Raw genomic sequence first — 19,368 nt, 5'->3', positions numbered from 1 at the left:
GCAGTTCTTTCCAAACCAATGAATATAATTTAAGTCCTATGTACTGTATGTGTTGTGTATGTACATGTGCCTATCTGTGTATACTGTAAGTACATATCATTTCTATGGTGACAAGTGTAATAGTGTTTTACAGAACACTGTCACACTCAGTATAATCACAAACATCATTAATGAGATGTGTGTATATATATATATATATATATATATATATATATATATATATAGTTTTCTGTCACCATCATTCTTATTATTAGGTGTATGCACCATGTATTATGTGTATTTCTCCCCATTACAAACACCACAAGGTACAGCTAAAATACTGACCATTCTAGACTGCTCAGGACTTTTTTTAAAAGGCGTTTTCCAAAGACATAACATTTTGTATATGTGGCTGGGGGTGGTGTAAAAATAAAAATAAGTCACACTCCTCCTGCAGTTACCAGTCTGACATTATCAGGTTCCCCACTCGTCACTGCTGCTTCCGAGATGAGATGTCTCAACAGGAACTGCCTGCCCAGCCAATCACTGCCCCCGGCAGTGTCCCGCTTCAATTCGTGATTTGCTAAGCTGGCATTTTCCTGTTGAGAAAGCTGTTTTAGAAACAGGAAGTAGCTGTGCAGAGTAGGACCCTGATAACGTCAGATCATAGGGAGGTGAGTATGACTTATTTTTTTATTTTTATGCAGACACCAGCCATATATACCAAATGTTATATCTCTTGACAACCTCTTTAATACATAATCTATCTCTTCTCGAAAAAGGTGTTATCCAGCAAAAACTTTATTTTTTTTATAAATATGCCCAGGCTATGTGATAACATAAAAAAAAAACTATAATTACATTTCTCTCTCTCCCCTCCCTTCATCATGTTGTCTGGTCTCCGGTAAACTTTCATTCCCGAAGCTGCAGAAGGTATGTCAAATTGCCGCTTGGCCAGTCACTGGCTGCGGAGGACACTGGCAATGTGACATATTACCTATAGCTCTGGAAAGTGAAGTTCATTGGAGACTGGGCACCGAAAATAAGGCTGTGGGGGAAAGAGGGGAGTAAATATAGAAGTTTTTCATGTTTTTTTTTATTTTTTTAACTGGGGTTATCCAGGAAAAACTTTATCTATCAACTGGCTCAAGAAAGTTAAACAGATTTGTAAATTACTTCTATTAAAAAATATTAATCCTTTTATTACTTCTGAGCTGCTGAAGTTGAGTTGTTCTTTTCTGTCTAAATACTCTCTGATGACACCTGTCTCGGGAACTGTCCAGAGTAGAAGCAAATCCCCATAGCAAACCTCTTCTACTCTGTGCAGTTCCCGAGACAAGCAGAGATGTCAGCAGAGAGCACTGCTTCCAGACAGAAAAGAACAACTCAACTTCAGCAGCTGATAATTATTGGAAGGATTAAGATTTTTTAACAGAAGTAATTTACAAATCTGTTTAACTTTCTGGAGCCAGTTGATACCCCAAAAAAGTTTTTTTTTTACTGGAATACCCCTTTAACTTTGTTATGTGAAAAAAAAAATTACATGTTTTGCTGGATAACCCCTTTAAAACAAAATCTCAACATCTGTTCATTTAGCTTCATCCCTTAGTAGGCATAGGGAATAGAATAGGGTAAATCTACTACTTGCCATACTTATCCCCCTTTGTCAGCTTTCACAGGGAATATGTATTGCATGCTGTTCGTTCAGAGGAATAACCAATCATACAAGGGCTGAACAGGTGGGTTGGGCAGAGTAAGAAACACTTGTCTGTGAGTGGATTTAGCCTCTGGCTCATAAAGGGGTGGACCATTTGGGGGATCCACTTCTATAAGGTCCATATGCTGTAATAGCTCTTATGAAAAGGGGTTGTTGTTGTAGGACAACCTATTAAATTCTTATAAGAGCTACTAGAGACGAGCGAACTTACAGTAAATTTGATTCGTCACGAACTTCTCGGCTCGGCAGTTGATGACTTTTCCTGCGTAAATTAGTTCAGCCTTCAGGTGCCCCGGTGGGCTGGAAAAGGGGGATACATTCCTAGGAAAGAGTCTCCTAGGACTGTATCCACCTTTTCCAGCCCACCGGAGCACCGGAAAGCTGAACTAATTTATGCAGGAAAAGTCATCAACTGCCGAGCCGAGAAGTTCGTGACTAATCAAATTTACTGTAAGTTCGCTCATCTCTAAGAGCTATCATTCCTAATACTAATAATTGCACTTTATAGTCGTTTTCTGATACCCTCTAAAATTATGAATTTACTGTAGACTGTTATATTTTTAGGAAGAATTGAATTATATTTGCACATTTGAATGTCTAGAAATGCCCCTCTACTTAAAGGATTTGTATCTTCCTAATTTTTACTGTGTACGGTTCCTCTGAAGTTGTTCTCTTATGCACTTCTATCTAATAGGAAGTATCCAGTAATGTTCTGTGTAACAGGACGCTATGGATATTGCTTTTGCAAAAGCCAGACACAATTTAGTGTGTAACATTAATCTCCCACTTGGAGTTCTTGTGGTTTCTTCTCTGTCGAAGATGCAGCCAGAATCATTACTCAGAAGATACGGAATAAGCCTTTTGTAGAGCATTAACTATATTATTGTACTAAAGCGTTCTTACCATGGTGACTGATCGTCTGTTTAGTTAAACTTTTTACCTTGTGAAGGGCTACAACGTTTTCCAGTAAATCTGATCCTTTCTGGATCTGGCATAGTAGACTTGGTAGGCATTCCTGATGGCCAGCAGTTCTCTGCTTTGGGCACTAAAGCTCGGATAACCGTACTCTATTAGGACAATTTTAAACTTGGAGACCACAAGTGGAACAATTGAGTATTCCTGCTGAAGCTTCAGGCCAAGATGGGAATGTTAGATGTATTTACAGAACGTATTGGATGTCATGTCCAGCACCTGGAAAGCATCAAACTGGGATCACTAGAGGTGCTCCATGTATACTGACGGCTCTGGTTTCATTAGTAAAAAATCACTTTCCATTCAGAATTTTTGCTGTCGTTGCAGAATCTGGTAAAAATAACTAGGAAGTAACTACAAAACTTTCAAAGTTTCCATATAAAAGTATATTATCATGGAGAATATTGTGTAGATTTGCTGGAAATGCAAGTTATTGCTCATTGTTATCTGATGGATTAAGCTGTAAAAGGTTTCCAGCAGTGTTCACCATGTTACTAGAGACAAGGGAGTAATCTGTGAGTGTGTTCGGAAATGTTCCTTCGCAAATCTAAACCTTATCTTAATAGTTTCCTAATAAGTTATTGCCACTTTTGCATACTGCATACGTTATATGTATAAGTGTTTATGAGTTTTTATATAGAGTAAATTGCATTTCAGGTTAAAGGGTTATTCCTATCTTATGAAGTGATAATGTGTCACCAGGATAAGCCATTACTGTATGCTCAGAGAGGATTCAACCTCTGTGGTCCCCACCAGTCTTAAAGGGGTATTCCAGGCAAAACCTTTTTTTTATATATATATCAACTGGCTCTGGAAAGTTAAACAGATTTGTAAATTACTTCTATTAAAAAAATCTTAATCCTTCCAATAGTTATTAGCTTTTGAAGTTTTCTGTCTAACTGCTCAATGAGGATGTCAGGTCCCGGGAGCTGTGCATGATGGGAGAATATCCCCATAGGAACTGCACAGCTCCACGGGAGTCATCAGAGAGCAGTTAGACAGAAAACAACAACTCAACTTCAGAAGCTAATAACTATTGGAAGGATTAAGATTTTTTAATAGAATTAATTTACAAATCTGTTTAACTTTCCGGAGCCAGTTGATATATAAAAAAAAAGTTTTGGCCTGGAATACCCCTTTAAATAAAAAATAAGTTGTTTTGCACTGATTCGGTGCAACATAGTGGATAGTGGAGCCTGGCCAACCACTGTGCAGAACAACGGCAGCACAGCTCCATTAAAGTAAATGGGACCCGCTGCAGTACCCCGCTCAACTGGGCATAAGCATTGTGGCCCCTTTATGCTCTGTAATAGTCAGGGTCCCAAAGGTGGATCCACCAATGGTCATAACATGATGACATATCTAAGCAATATAACCTCACCTTATGACTTCTTTAACTCCCACAAAATAAATGTAACCATTTAACTAGCCCACTCTGTACCAACTGGGAAAAACCTATTATATCTACTAGCATAGCTGATTTACTTTATACTGTTGGACTGTGAATCACCCAGTCACACAATGACTTTAATCCTGAGAGTTGGTAAAGCTTTAAAGGGGTACTCCGTTGGAAAACTTTTTTTTTTTTTTTTTTTTTTTTTATTAACTGGTGCCAGAAAGTTAAACAGATTTGTAAATGACTTCTATAAAAAAAAAAAATCTTAATCCTTCTAGTACTTATTAGCTGCTGAATACTACAGAGGACATCCTTTTCTTTTTGGAACACAGTACTTTCTACTGACATCACGAGCACAGTGCTCTCTGCTGACATCTCTGTCCATTTTAGGAACTGTCCAGAGGAGCATATGTTTTCTATGGGGATTTTCTCCTACTCTGGACAGTTCTTAAAATGGACAGAGGTGTTAGCAGAGAGCACTGAGGTCGTGATGTCAGCAGAGAGCTCTGTGTTCCAAAAATAAAAGAATTTCCTCTGTAGTATTCAGCAGATAATAAGTTCTGGAAGGATTAAGATTTTTTAATAGAAGTCATTTACAAATCTGTTTGTTTAACTTTCTGGCACCAGTTGATTGAAAAAAATACAAAAAGTTTTCCACCGGAGTACCCCTTTAAAGGGGTATTCCAGGCCCAAACTTTTTTTTATACATCAACTTGCTCCGGAAGGTTAAACAGATTTGTAAATTACTTCTATTAAAAAATCGTAATCCTTCCAATAGTTATTAGCTTCTGAAGTTGAGTTGTTTTCTGTCTAACTGCTCTCTGATGACTCGCGTCGTGCAGTTCCTATGGGGATATTCTCCCATCATGCACAGCTCCCGGGACGTGACATCATCATTGAGCAGTTAGACCGAAAACTTCAGAAGCTAATAACTATTGGAAGGATTAAGATTTTTTAATAGAAGTAATTTACAAATCTGTTTAACTTTGCGGAGCCAGTTGATATATATATAAAAAAAGGTTTTGCCTGGAATACCCCTTTAAGAGCATTTTCTATGAAAGTTTTGAAAATATCACCAAAAATAGAAGTCTTTGAGTTTTCTCATATTGTGTTAAGGGATATGTACACCAAAAATGTAAAGTGTTAGTTTATTAGAAGTTAAGGAGCAATAGCATTAACAAGAGTTTGGTATTACCATATGTTTATCTTCCTTAAAGGGAATCTGTCATCAGCATCACCGGCACTGAACTGTTGATACAGGCTTGTAGTATGGGTGACGTTAATGACAATACCATTTGCCTTTTTCTGTTCTGTTCCTCTATTATTCCCAGTTTGTATTTATGCAAAGGAAATGTCTTGGTTCACTTGGGTCATTCCCAAGCCTCGAGTTTACCGTGAGGTCCGATCTGGACCTCCTTATGCATATTGATGTTCCTCCCCTGTGAAATCTCTCTCACGATCAGAGATTTAACGTCTTGTCTCCTCTCAGTGATGATTGCGTATGTGCTGCTTCAAGGTTACACCCGAAAGCGTCACTGCGCTACTTTACAGCCACAGTAGACCTAAAGTGAAATCTCTCTGCTTGCAGAGTCGCAAAACAAATAAAGGAACAGAGCCACGCCTCAGGATACGGTAAAGACCATTGTCCTCAACGTCACTGGCGCTTTAAAGGGGTATTCCGGGTTTATACATCTTATCCCCTACCCAAAGGATAGGGGATAAGATGTATGATCGCAGGGGTCCCCCACTCGCGATCTTAGCGCTGCCCCCTGCATTCTGTGTCGAGCGCTGCCTCCAAGACGGAGACATGACATCACGGCCACGCCCCTAGTGACGTCACGCCATGCCCCCTCCATTCATTTCTTCCCCAGCGGCGGAACTCCTGCGATCATTCATCTTATCTTCTATCCTTTGGATAGGGGATGAGATGTATAAACCCGGAATACCCCTTTAGCCTGTACTAACAGGTTGGTGCGAGTGATTCTAATGACAGATTCCCTTTAATTTAGGCCCTGTTCACACCGTTATCATGGCTTCCATTATAAAAGAAACCATCACAACGATGCCAGGACTACAGACAATAACTGTGCCTAATAGACCCTGGTTACTTATAATGGTTTCCATCAGAGCCTCTTGTGATGTCTTTTTTTTGGCAGAAAGGATATCACAACATGCTTCACTTTTTCTTCCCAGCAGAGCTGATAGGACTGCTAAACAGAGCCTCTGACAGATTCTTAGACAGCCATTTTCGATGTCTGTTAAATTAGCTTCTTAAAAAGTGATGATCAAGCATCTTTTTGTAAGCAGGTTTTATCAGTATGTATAGATAAGATGTACTTCATGTACTTCGAAGATAATATGTACTTTATGTATATGAAAGCAACAAGTGAATAAGAAAATGGCAATAATTTGGCTCAGTTAAAATACCATTTAAAAAATGTAGCCTTTGTTTTAGGTTTATCTTTTAGTGGTGGACAATGTTATCCAGCTTCTTGTATAACAAGAAGGTCGTAGGAGAGGCAGCAGAACCTTACACGCAGATTTACGTTGATTTTTCCCGGATGCTTTTTATAAACTATGGACAGCTTTGAAGATCATTTTCTTTATTCTTGCTTTGTACTTGTTATGGTGCTAAACTTTCTGATTGGACCTTTATTAAAAATTTAGTTTCTCTGCTACAACCTTTCTCTATTGAATAATGTAAACTAAAACATTTTTTTGAAGCTTAAAGTTGACGTTTTATGCCTCTAAATTCATTACAAAAAATATTTGTGAACATAGCCGAAGGCTGAGTTCATATGTTATGGATGTGTTGCTGTCATTTCACAGGATTCTTGGTGCTATTCCTAAAATCATGATTTAAAGGGTTACTCCACTGGCCAGCATTCGGAAGTAAATATTCCGAACGCTGTTTTCACTCTGCGGGGGTTGGTCACGCCCCCATGACATCACAGCCACACACCCTCAATGCAAGTCTATGGGAGGGGGCATGATGTCACGAGGGGCGTGGCCTACCCCCGTAGTAATGTAAATGTTCCGAACGCTGGCCAGTGGAGTACCCCTTGAACTCATGTGTGGCAAGAAAACACAAGGTTACTGCGACACAGCCGCAACATGTGAACACAGCCTGAAGCCATGCATCCAGCGCTCCATACACTCCTGCCTGTTAGATGCCAGATCCTACCAGTGGCTGATTAATGTTTCCTTTGCCTATATAATGCCACAGTATTCAGTAGCGCTGTAGAGAGAGATTCATCGTATACATATACGTATTCATAGTATATACTTAATTTAGGGTGTTAATTCTTAATTTAAGTCCTAAAACTGTTAACCGCTCATTGGCCAGTGAATAAATTATTTAGCCTTAAATAGCGCATTTAATGATCCCAGAAATCGGAGAGGTTGATCACCACTGTCTTCATGCATGCCGCTGACTGGCACCGGCTGCTGCCATCACATGTATAACCTTGCAGACCTAGAGAAGTGTGAATGTTAGAATTAATGTGAGCTGAGAGACCTGCTGTCTTCTCTCCTCCCCTCGGCTGCTGGTAGGGATGTTCACATTACATTTATTGTACACTGGAGGTTTGTCTGATCGAGGAGGAGTGGCAGAGAATATGTTTATGATTATCCAAAGCCACACAAGGGAATACTTCGCTTTGTTTCTGCCTTGTAGAGGGAAAGGAGAACTATGGCATAGTAGAAATGCTAAATTATTGCTCTAATGGGCACCCTAAGAGTGGGTAGGAGTTTGACTTTCAAGAGAAATGTGTCTTACTGCATTGTATCTGTTGCGCTCCTTATGGATGGTTGTTTTTCCAGTCCAATGCCGAAGGGCGTCTCAATACGTTCACCAATGATCAGATTCACATATTTACATATCAGTTGTTTCAGACAACAAATCTCCAGGCATTTACGCTGTCAAAGCAGCAAGGAAATCGGTGATGAGATGCAGCATCTTCATTAGCTATTTATGATGGTCTTCTGATCCAAACACTAGAAATATCTCCTTACAGCGTACTTGACATATCACAGAAACAAATAATGCTTTATATGTTACTGACTAGATCATGCAGATTCTTTACGTCTCTTTATGTGTCTAGCTTCTGTATTTGGCTCTCAAACCTCCCTGTTTTGTGCTGTCTCATTCTGACATCAACTGCTCAGGAAAGGGTGTGTCCGAGGCAAGCACCAAGCCTGCCCTTACTCACCATGCATTCACTTCCTACCTGAGTCTGCTGTGCTGTGCTACATCTCTTCATCCAATCACTGAGGGCTGCTCTATTACCCCCCTTCTCTCTGTTTTCATAGACAAGACAGGCATGAGCATTGAGGAGTGCTAGTCCTGCCCTCACTTACTGGACTTTGTCCCAGCCTGTGCTTCAGCTGGGACAAAGATGCTGCTGCTACTGCTGCTGGACAAGATTATATTCTGAATTGTATGGAGACCCCTAGTCCCTAGTGGTCTTTTTTTTTTTTTTTTTTATAAGCCATGATTTCTATGAAAAGGACATAACCTTTCTAACATACATCATAAAAAATGTTATGTATTGCTGCTGTCCGATGAGTCAGGATGGTGGCCAGGGGCCCCCTCACCTGCCTCCATGCAGCTCTGCTGCAATCCATTTGTATGGTCTGCAGACCAAACAAGTAAATTGCAGATAGTACTGATCAATCCTATGCTAATGAGACCTGAGTACAGCACTTGGGTCTATTGGCGCTTTCATAGAAATGAATGGAGCGTGTGCTTTCTGCAGTATGCTCTCCTCTGAGAGCCAGGGTCCCATTCTTAGAAGTCAGATCCCCCACAGTCAGACACTTATCCCCTTTAAGGCCAGAATGGACTGTGTCCATAAGGGGTTAACATGCCAAATGTGGAAACTAGTATCTTGTCATATGGGGCCTCCTGACTCTCCTCTGACAAGTGATGGTGGGGAAAGAAGGATCAGGCATGCTGAACTTTAACTGCCTGATCCTTGTTCTCGAGGAGATAATCACACACTAGAGGAATTTTATAACAACTTACTGTTCCTCTTCTCTCTCTTCATTCTGAACACATAAACAGGACAAACATTAATGTGTAGTAGCTGTTGGCTCAACGAAGATTTGACATACAGCTATCTTATGTGCATGGCTAACTTCTAAATTACTTGAATGGAGCTGGATATTTATAGTCACCGAGGTATTTAGGATTTTGAGGAAAGTCCCAGACATTATGGTAAGGGGACATTTGACTGTTGGCAAGCCCTTCTACATATCGTCTGGATGTGTCAAGAAATGTTGAATGCCTGTGGATCCCTACTATGTAGTGTGAACCATAGACAGAGGACCAGAAACGGATTAGGTTAGGTTGCTCCTTGTCTACAATCTGATGACTCCCCTGTCTTTGGTCCTTCACATCTAGACAACAGAGACACATCTTCAGTAGAAACCAGAATTTCCTATTTATATAATTAGTCATAGAGATTCTCACACACTGTAAAAATGTTAAAGTGATTTATTTTCCAAGGCAAATCCTTTGTGTGGCCAAGACATGTCCCACACACTGCAGGAGGAACTGTTCTGGAGACTGTTCTGGACACTGTTCTGGAGGCCAGTGGTGTGTTTCAGTATACTACAGAAAAGCTGCACCTCACTTTCATGAACACTAAACAAAACATAGTCTGTGCATTTAAGTGATGATAAAACTGTTATTGGGGAAATATATGTCATTGAGCAAAAACAGATGATTTATTGAGTCTTGTATTTATGCCACACGATTCCTAGAAGTTGTAGATACGTGTTCTTGATTCGTGTTTGTGGTAACCAGATCACATAGGCCTGACTTAACACGTGTCTTTTCTTTCTGCAGGAGGAGATACAACAGTTGAAAAGCAGGGTGGACAAAGTGGAAAAAGAGAGGAATGAGCTGCGACTGAACAACGACCGCCTGGAGAGCAGGGTAATGTTACGGCATGGTGTTCAGACTAAGGCTGAGGTCACAACTGTCTTGTGAATTTCACAATAAACTCCATCGGCACTTGATAGATCCCACTAAGTTGTACTGATTCTGCAACGTAGGCTGTGACTGTTATCTTGAGTGCAGATGGAAATAGATAATGTACTTGTCTTACATTCTAGATATAAGTAACTTTTGTGTGATTTGGGAAAGAAATGACTGAGTAATCCAGTCATTTGTAGTCACATGTCAATGTGGGAGCGGGGCTGTAACTGTTGGTAGTCACTTAGATTGTAGATCATTTATTGAAATGCAGTCTCTAAAATTTCTAAAGCAATATTCGAGCCATTATTCAGAACATGACACAGATTTTCTTTTCACTGTTCTTCAGGGGGTACTCCACTGCCCCAGCATTCGGAACATTTTGTTTCTAATGCTGGGTGCGGGCTGCGGGGATCGTAATGTCACAGCCACTTAGCATGTGATGTCATGCTACGCCCTCTCAATGAAAGTCTGCAAGCTGCCACGCCCCCTCCCATAGACTTGCATTGAGGGGGTATGGCGTGACATCACATGGGGAGTGGCTGTGACATCACGATCCCCACAGCCCGCACCCAGCATTCGGAACAAAATGTTCCGAACGCTGGGGCAGTGGAGTACCCCTTTTAAAGAAGTATTCCCATCTCAAGAGTTATCCAGTATCTATAGGATATGAAATGACATGCTGCTCATTGGGGGTCAGACCACTGTGACTCCCATGATCACATGAATGGGTAGCAGATTGACCCCCATGATCACATGAATGGGTAGCAGATTGACCCCCATGATCACATGAATGGGTAGCAGATTGACCCCCATGATCACATGAATGGGTAGCAGATTGACCCCCATGATCACATGAATGGGTAGCAGAATGAGCGAAGCACACCATGCATGCACAGCCATTGCTCCATTTATTATTTATAGGGCTTCCGAGCCTTACCGAACTCAACACCAGGCAATGTTCAAAAACCCCATACAGAATAAACGGTATGTCTCATTCATTCCTACATTCTCTGTATGGTCGGGGTCCCAGCATTTTGACCCCTACCAATCAGCTTTTCCTGTCCTGTGGGTAGGGGATAACTTCTTGAGAATGGATCCCCCCCCCCCCCTTCACACCAGTCTTTGTACTCTGAGTAAGACAGTACGCAAATTTTGCCCAGAATGTTCCTTTAAATATAATGGTGTTTTCCTACTTCATGGCCCTCAACTGATAGGTAGATTTTTAAAGTCTTTGGTTTTTATTCGGAATTTTTATTGGGATCTCTATGAAGTAATTGTTAAAGTACCATTAAAATACTGCAGTCATTACTAAAATTGTGAATAGTTATGAACAGTTAAATGGAGACTAAAAAGACCACTTAAAATTCAATGTAGCTTTACTTATTGTCGGTAAAGCTTGTCATAAATATGTAGATATTGTTACAAACACTTTCCCAGAAAGACAATTTGTCTGTCTCTAATGACAAAATGACCCAATACTAACCATTTTCTAGGTATAAGAAAACATTTTTTTTTTTGTTAAACTCATAAGCCTTTACACAGCCGGGCAATACAACTATTGTACTGTTCTGCTTTGTGCTTTGACAAGACTATTAATTTTTAAACAATCTTTAGTTTTTTATTTAACTGTGAAAATCAAAATGTCGATCAGATTAGAAGCATTCTTTACTTCTATTTCAGGCTTAATTCTTTTTCTCTTCTTCTGTGGAAAGTCTGACAATGCCATGTAATCTGCTTGTAGATCACAGAACTGAATTCTGAGCTCGCAGACGAGAGAAACACCGGAGAATCTGCCTCCCAGCTACTGGAGACAGAGACTTCCGAGAGGCTGCGTGTAGAAAAAGACATGAAGGATCTGCAGGTAAAATGTCTTTGCGTTCTGTCATCTAAGTGGGGATGACGCCTGGGCTTTCAAGAAAGTCCTCTGTCTCTTATCTCTTGGAATATGATCTGATAGTTGTAGAAGACTATGTTATGGCCTCCTTAGCCGGCTTTGTTTGTCTTACTGCTGCCCTTCACAGTACCTTATAAGGAACACTGGCCTTTAAAGACAAAAGCACTTATCATGATATTCTTCTCATTAACTCTGCACTATTCCATATTAAAATCCAAAGATTGTGTAGGAAAAAAAAAGTATTTTAGACCTGTCTGGGAAATCATCCTTTTTTGGCCCCCCCAGCGTTAGTACATATATAAGAATAAGGCTACATGGTGACCTGTGGTCATTCACTTTAAGATCAGAGTCTTCTCATGCTAGATACAACTAGGGATAGTTACAGAGGTCACATTGTAACCTGTAAAAACTTTTTATATTATGTAGATAATAACATTATATGTATATTTGTAACATACATTGGTTAAACAATTTGTGTATTTTTGGGTAAAAAAAAAACTGCTGTCCCTGCAGCTATTGCCTGTGTGGAGACAAAATACAGGAAGTGAGGGCAGGAGAAGCCTGGCTCTGTGCAGGCTCCTTGTCAATTATCCTGCTGTGTGAGCCGGAAACATGTCACAGAGCCTCACTGCACAGAGCCTCACTGCACAGAGCCCTGCTTGTCCTCAGTTTACAGAGCCCCGCTTGTCCTCAGTGTACAGGGCCCCGCTTGTCCTCAGTGTACAGGGCCCCGCTTGTCCTCAGTGTACAGGGCCCCGCTTGTCCTCAGTGTACAGGGCCCCGCTTGTCCTCAGTGTACAGGGCCCCGCTTGTCCTCAGTGTACAGGGCCCCGCTTGTCCTCAGTGTACAGGGCCCCGCTTGTCCTCAGTGTACAGGGCCCCGCTTGTCCTCAGTGTACAGGGCCCCGCTTGTCCTCAGTGTACAGGGCCCCGCTTGTCCTCAGTGTACAGGGCCCCGCTTGTCCTCAGTGTACAGGGCCCCGCTTGTCCTCAGTGTACAGGGCCCCGCTTGTCCTCAGTGTACAGGGCCCCGCTTGTCCTCAGTGTACAGGGCCCCGCTTGTCCTCAGTGTACAGGGCCCCGCTTGTCCTCAGTGTACAGGGCCCCGCTTGTCCTCAGTGTACAGGGCCCCGCTTGTCCTCAGTGTACAGGGCCCCGCTTGTCCTCAGTGCACAGGGCCCCGCTTGTCCTCAGTGCACAGGGCCCCGCTTGTCCTCAGTGCACAGGGCCCCGCTTGTCCTCAGTGCACAGGGCCCCGCTTGTCCTCAGTGCACAGGGCCCCGCTTGTCCTCACTGCACAGGGCCCCGCTTGTCCTCACTGCACAGGGCCCCGCTTGTCCTCACTGCACAGAACCCCTCTTGCCCCGTCCACACTTCCTGTTCACCAGACAGCATTTTTTTAACCAATGTATATTACAAATATACATAAAATGTTATTATCTACACTGTTTGGGAAACACTGGTCTATGGGCCTATCTTCAGTGAGTGCCAAGACAGTGCATCTCCCCTCAGCTGAGTTCATCTCCCCTCACCTTTTAACAATCGTGGGGTTCTTGGCACTTGGAGCCCAAACTTTTGACTTGAAATAAAAGGCTGGGTGTTGTAGTTTTGCAACAGCTGGAGGCAAACTGGTTAGGAAACACTGGTCTCTGAGCCTGCCTTCAGTGAGCGCTGAGACAGGGGGGGAGAAACGGTGCTCAGCTGAGTGTGTCCCCCCGTTCTTTCGAACAATCATGGGAGTCGCCTAGATCCCAAACTTTAGACTTTGAATATAAAGTGTATTAAAAAGTATTAAGCAGATCACTGTGACCCTTCACCGCCTCTAATTTATTTACTATCCCATGAAACCGACATTTATAATAATTTTTTATATCTTTTGTCAGCACCCTGAACTCTTTAACGGAGGATTTTGCAATGAAAAAAAGTGGCTTCTACAATGCAACTTAGATTGGGCTTAGAACATGACAACCCTGCAGTTTACTAGAGCTTTTAAGATAGTTTATAAGCCTAGCGCCCAAGATCTACACATACGCCAGTTTCCCTCTTTGTTTAATGCTCGTTTGTTTACAAAGTGGACAGATGGTTCTTCAGAGTCGTTGACTACATTTAAAAAGAATCTTTCATCTCCAGTACATACCTTTTTGGAATATATTTCTGTACGTGTCGCTGTAGAAAGCTTCTGTCACGCCATCTGCCTTGTACCTCAAATGCATCACTTGCCTCTTGGCCATGTTGTTACTGGGTAATGTTACGGTACTATGCAGGTCTCGACGGCCTGTGTCCGACTGCTTGTTTTTGGGGAATAGCTGTGCCTCTAATACTTTAACACCGTTTCCGAAGTGCCAAGATTTTCCTGCCCACTCTCTTCTTTTGTGTTTGTGTTGTCACCGCTCCAGGTTGGCCTTGCCGGCTTTTCTAATAATACTGATTACTTGTAAGTCTGGGATGGAGTGGAAGAGATTGGCAGCCAAATCTGTGGCCCAAGTACCTCTTGTGACTGAGGACACTTGAGACTTGTTTTGTCTGCCAGTGTGAAAAGTGTGTGCTTTTCTGATGTATAAAAGTCTAGCTCCACGGAACGGGTAGACGGCCTCTATTCTTACACTAAAACTGCGAGCGGAGGCTTCTTTTCTATAAAATTGCACTTCATTTTCGGTGGCTCTGGAGTATATGTATGTATCCTAGAGGAGAAAATTATCTTTCCCTGCTTTCAGGACCATTGCATTAATGTCTGCCATTTGTTTCACTAATGGTGACATAATTGCATTTCCATAATGATCTATTTACCATTTAGATTAAAGGACTGGAATTCTTATTTGTACACAAGATAAAACTTGTCTTGCAAAGAAAGTTAAAAGCGTTTTCTGCCCATCTTTGTTTAATTCAAGCATTTAATAAACCTTTTAAATTGTCCTCCTCCAGTCAGCGGCTAGATGCTCCCATGGCTGTCGCATCTGAGCGCTCACGGTACTGTTATGCTGTTTCCTATAAGAGCAAAATCTTTTCAGATCCATCACTAGGAGCCGATAGGTGTTTCTGGATAGTCAGATAGAGATTAGGGTTACGTGATGACTTTGGTCCTGCAACATCAAGTCTCGGACTAGTTGTCTGAGCAATATGTTTGCGCAATTTGTCTGTGACTTGCTTATATTTTAGCTGTAGAAAAAAAATATTGCAGACAATTCGCAGACTATAGATCCCCATACACATTAGTGAAAAGTCAATCTGCTCTGCCAATTTAGGTGGGACCAGTCAACTGTCTAATGTGTGTGGGCTCCGCGAATTCTCTGCCAAGAGATGCTATCGGGGTGATAAAAGGATTGGACATGATGGATCTCAACTGCCCAGGCCTTTTGTTTTTAGAGAAATAAGCAGCTTCCAGAGCTGTCTGGTAGCAGCTTTCCTCCCCTCTCCATTCAGAACACATGAATGTTCAGCCAAACCAAACATTCATGTGTATTGAGCCAACAGCTGTTGCATGCAATTTCGACCGTCAACCAAAAGTTCAACTGGTTTGATTTTTATTAAATTTTTTCATGTCCTGTTAAAGTCGTGATAAGCTGAGAGTCACAACTAAAGAACATTGAAAGTTCTTAGATGCAATGTTGCAATACAATCTTCATGTAGTACAACCGAAGCCATACAATATCCCCAACCTCATAATATATAAAACTAATGTTAAAGTTAGAATAAAGTAAGGCTAGGTCTGCTGCATTCTATCTTATTCTCTTGTAAGATATTTGGTTATTTTTGCTTAGTCTTCTGCTATCTTCTTTCACGTTATATTGTAGCTCTTTGCTGTGGAGAGGATGCAAGAAATATTTTATTATACCCACAACAGTTTAACTGAAGCAAGTGCGTTAGTTTTATACAGAATATGGGAATCTGCTTATGCAGACATATGTAACTTTCCCTGGGGTAAAGTTGTCATTGACCTACAGGATATAATCTCATCTGTTCCACCAATCTGTCTGTATAAAATTCAGAAGGCTGCTCCTATTTACCAATGCCGACGTCAGGTGTGATTACTGTGTCTTTGTCCTTTTTCATCAGGATCCTTAATATCTCAAAGCAAATGAACTGTGTTATACGGATATGGGCTCAGTAATACCCTCTAACCTGTTGTCTTTATGTCTAGGCTAAATATGATGCACTTAAAAAGCAGTTGGAATCCATGGAAGTAGAGGTGATGGAAGCCCGACTGATCCGCGCAGCAGAGCTAAATGGAGAGATGGATGATGATGATTCTGGTATGTTGACCCTTCATCACTCTTCATCTTGACCTCATTCTTCTAAATTCCTCTCCTCCAGATGGAAGAAAACAATCTCACTGGAGCCAATGCCCAGATATAGGCTATTTTAGGGTGTGCATTTGTTTATTGTGCAGGCTCTTATAAATGGTGACTTTTCCTTTTCTTGCATACTTTTCCCAGTCTTAAAGTATACCTGTCATTGCAAAAAAATTGAGAAAAGTTTATTGTTCAGGGTCTAAATGTTCAGACCCTGACCCGATCACTAAAGAAGGGGAGAGAAGCATGTAGCTATGTGCTTCTCTCCCCGCTCTGTGTCTGTATTAGTGAGGTCATCCCATATACTTGCTTTATCAGACCATCTCAGTCATGTGACACATAGCCGGGAGATAACGCACGAAGCGTGTTCTCCCAGCTCATTCTAGTAAAAGGTCAGGGTATGTGACACTCAGAGAGAACGCACTAAGTTTAGCAGAAAGAGAACGCGAAAAGCGTCTGTCATGTGACACATAGCCGAGAGAGAACACGCTAAGCATGCACTTTTCCCCACTCATTCTAGCGATTGGTTGGGGTCTGAACACACAGGCTCTGACCGATTTACATTTTTTTATATGTCTTTCTTGTGACCATACCCATTCAAAGCATATTTTTTGAAATGTCACACAGACATGTGAAAAGTTTAGATTGGTTGAAATCTTAATCCAGAGGTTCTCTCCGTCCTCTTAGTGTAAAATGGAGAAGAGCACAGCTATGTGCTTCACTCCCTGGCTGGCCACCTGATCCGATTCATTGCAGGGCTCTATAGACTTATAATGGTCAGATTCAGCAGCAAGCCTGGGATAGAGCATAAGGCCGCCTGCTTCCCCTGGCAATATCAAACGGACTCCGACCGATCATAAACTATGTGAAAAGTTTATTTATTTTAAGACTATATATTGTCATGATCTTCATAAGAACAATGGACCAGTCATTTTTAAATCATCTGGATAGATGTTGTTTAGTTTCTCCTTGGCTCTTCCTTTTCGCTTTAGGCATATGAAGGTATAGCCATGTAAGTGTTTTATCCTGTCCTGTGATATTGGGAAAACCATTCCCAAAGCTGACCTTACAAGACCGCATCCTGTAGTATTATCACCCCTTACTTTATATATAGCTCAGCTCACGTTTTAGTAGTGGTCAATAAGATCTGTTCTCCCTTTCTAAATAAAAAATACATATTCCATTGTCTGTTTTCCTTGCAGGAGGGGAGTGGCGGCTCAAGTACGAGCGATCTGTACGTGAGATTGACTTCACAAAGAAACGGATGCAGCAGGAGTTTGAGGATAAACTGGAGGTGGAACAGCAGAGCAAGAGACAGCTGGAACGCAGAGTAAGTTTGGATCCCAATATCTACTAATATATCTCAATAAATCAGAGTTTACCACCGTTTTATATGGAGAGTTGGAAGACATTAATCTAACCTGCAGAATTTACCAAACCCCTGGGCCAAAGCCCGGGGTATAAAACCCCTAGAATGCTACCCCTAAAATGTAACTTTTACTGTTAAAAGATATAATCCCAGTACAAAAGATAGGTTAAAACTGATAACCAGATGATCTAGTATAGGTGCAACAGTTTATAGGAGAACAGTCTCCAATTTATGATCATATAGCCCTTCAGTGGCTATTGAAACAAAAGATCATCTTGGTATCACTTAAAATATACACTCTATTGCCGCCTCTACATGTTTCGCCGCATCTGCGGCTTTCTCAAGAGGCAATAGTGGCAATGGCTGAGCCATTGGCTGAGCGGCGAAACATGTAGAGGTGCTTGCAGGGTTTTTTTCCGCCATAAATAACGGATATAATAAGGGATGTAGTGATTTAACATTGAAGTCTATGGTGACAAAAGTAACTCCATTAGACTCCTTTATTTTTATCTGTTATTTCATCAGTTATTGCTATTGAGCATGTTCAGAAATAAATAAATAAAATAACTGGTGAAAAAATAACGGACATTAATGGAGATAAATGGATATTAACGGTCCGGTATTTTATATGTAAGTTTTATAAAATCTTTTTCCATCAGTTTTATATGAGTTATGAGTGACCTCCGTTATGTGTCAATAACAGACATGTAAAGGATTTGAACAACGCTGATGTGCACATAGCCTTAACCGTCTAAAAGGAAAGCAGTCTCTATTGTCCTATAGCATCCAATTACAGCTAAGCCTTCATTTTACCAGAGCAAATTGAGAAATAAAAGCTGCTCTTTGATTGGTTGCTATGGACTACATAGATAATCTTCCTTTAAGGGTACGTTCACACTTGCATAATCTACTGCAGAAATTCTGCTGCCAATTTGGATAATTGTCACTACCCATTCACTACAATGGGTCTGCAGAATTTCTGTGGCAGTTCTTCCTCTGTGGAATTTCCACAGTAAATAATGTACGTGTAAATGTACTCTAAGACAATTTTAATGATGCCCGTAGTTTTTGTGCAGTGTATTTTGTGGCATAAAACAACTGCATGCTTCAAAATATCTGTTTTTCTTCCTTATTGAATTGATTAGGAAAACACTTCACAGTTTACATGTAGGTTTTTTTTTGTTCACTTCAGTAATGCACGCGCTGAACTGATCTTCTGTCTAGTAGCGCCTCCCTACAGTATAGTGTGCAGTACTCTACTGCTCTTTACCTGTGTCAGAACTAATTGCTCCCTTTGACACCAGGTGAGGACCGCCGATATACTGTATATACTGTACAGGACCCTCTACATATATATGTATATAGAGATTTATAGCATCTGTTAGCTATATATATGAGTTATATCGATGGACTGGCTTTACCTGTAGTAGTTCTCTTGCTTGTTTAATCTTAAATTTTTTCTTTAAAGGGATATTCCGGGCAAAAACATCTTATCCCCTATCGAAAGGACGGGGGATAAGATGTCTGATCGCGGGGGGCCCGCCGCTGGGACCCCCTGCGATCTCCCTGCAGCAGCCTGAATTCAATGCGTAGCTACGTCTGCAGTTTCTGAAACCGCCGGGCTTCCGAGACGGAGACGTGATGTCATGCCACGCCCCCTCCATTCATGTCTATGGGAGGGGGCGTTGCTGCCGTTACGCCCCCTCCCATAGAAATGAATGGAGGGGGCGTGGCGTGACATCACATCCCCGTCTCGGAAGCCTGGCGGT

At 41.4% G+C, this 19,368-nt stretch overlaps 1 protein-coding gene across 1 annotated transcript; it reads left to right on the top strand.

The window, feature by feature from the left end:
• Positions 1 to 9,894: 9,894 nt before the first annotated feature.
• LOC130329796 (unconventional myosin-XVIIIa-like) lies at positions 9,895 to 17,560 on the top strand (the record flags this gene model as incomplete). Its single annotated transcript, XM_056553516.1, has 4 exons — positions 9,895 to 10,005; positions 11,789 to 11,908; positions 16,080 to 16,191; positions 17,433 to 17,560. Coding segments are annotated over exons 2-4 (255 nt in total), but the record flags the coding sequence as incomplete, so codon positions are not given.
• Between the last annotated feature and the right edge of the window lie 1,808 nt (positions 17,561 to 19,368).

Source organism: Hyla sarda, unplaced genomic scaffold (genome assembly GCF_029499605.1).
Source record: "Hyla sarda isolate aHylSar1 unplaced genomic scaffold, aHylSar1.hap1 scaffold_3213, whole genome shotgun sequence".
Classification (NCBI taxonomy): Eukaryota; Metazoa; Chordata; class Amphibia; order Anura; family Hylidae; genus Hyla; species Hyla sarda.
Note: the sequence above shows the minus strand (reverse complement) of the source record. Positions and strands in the feature narration are given on the sequence as shown.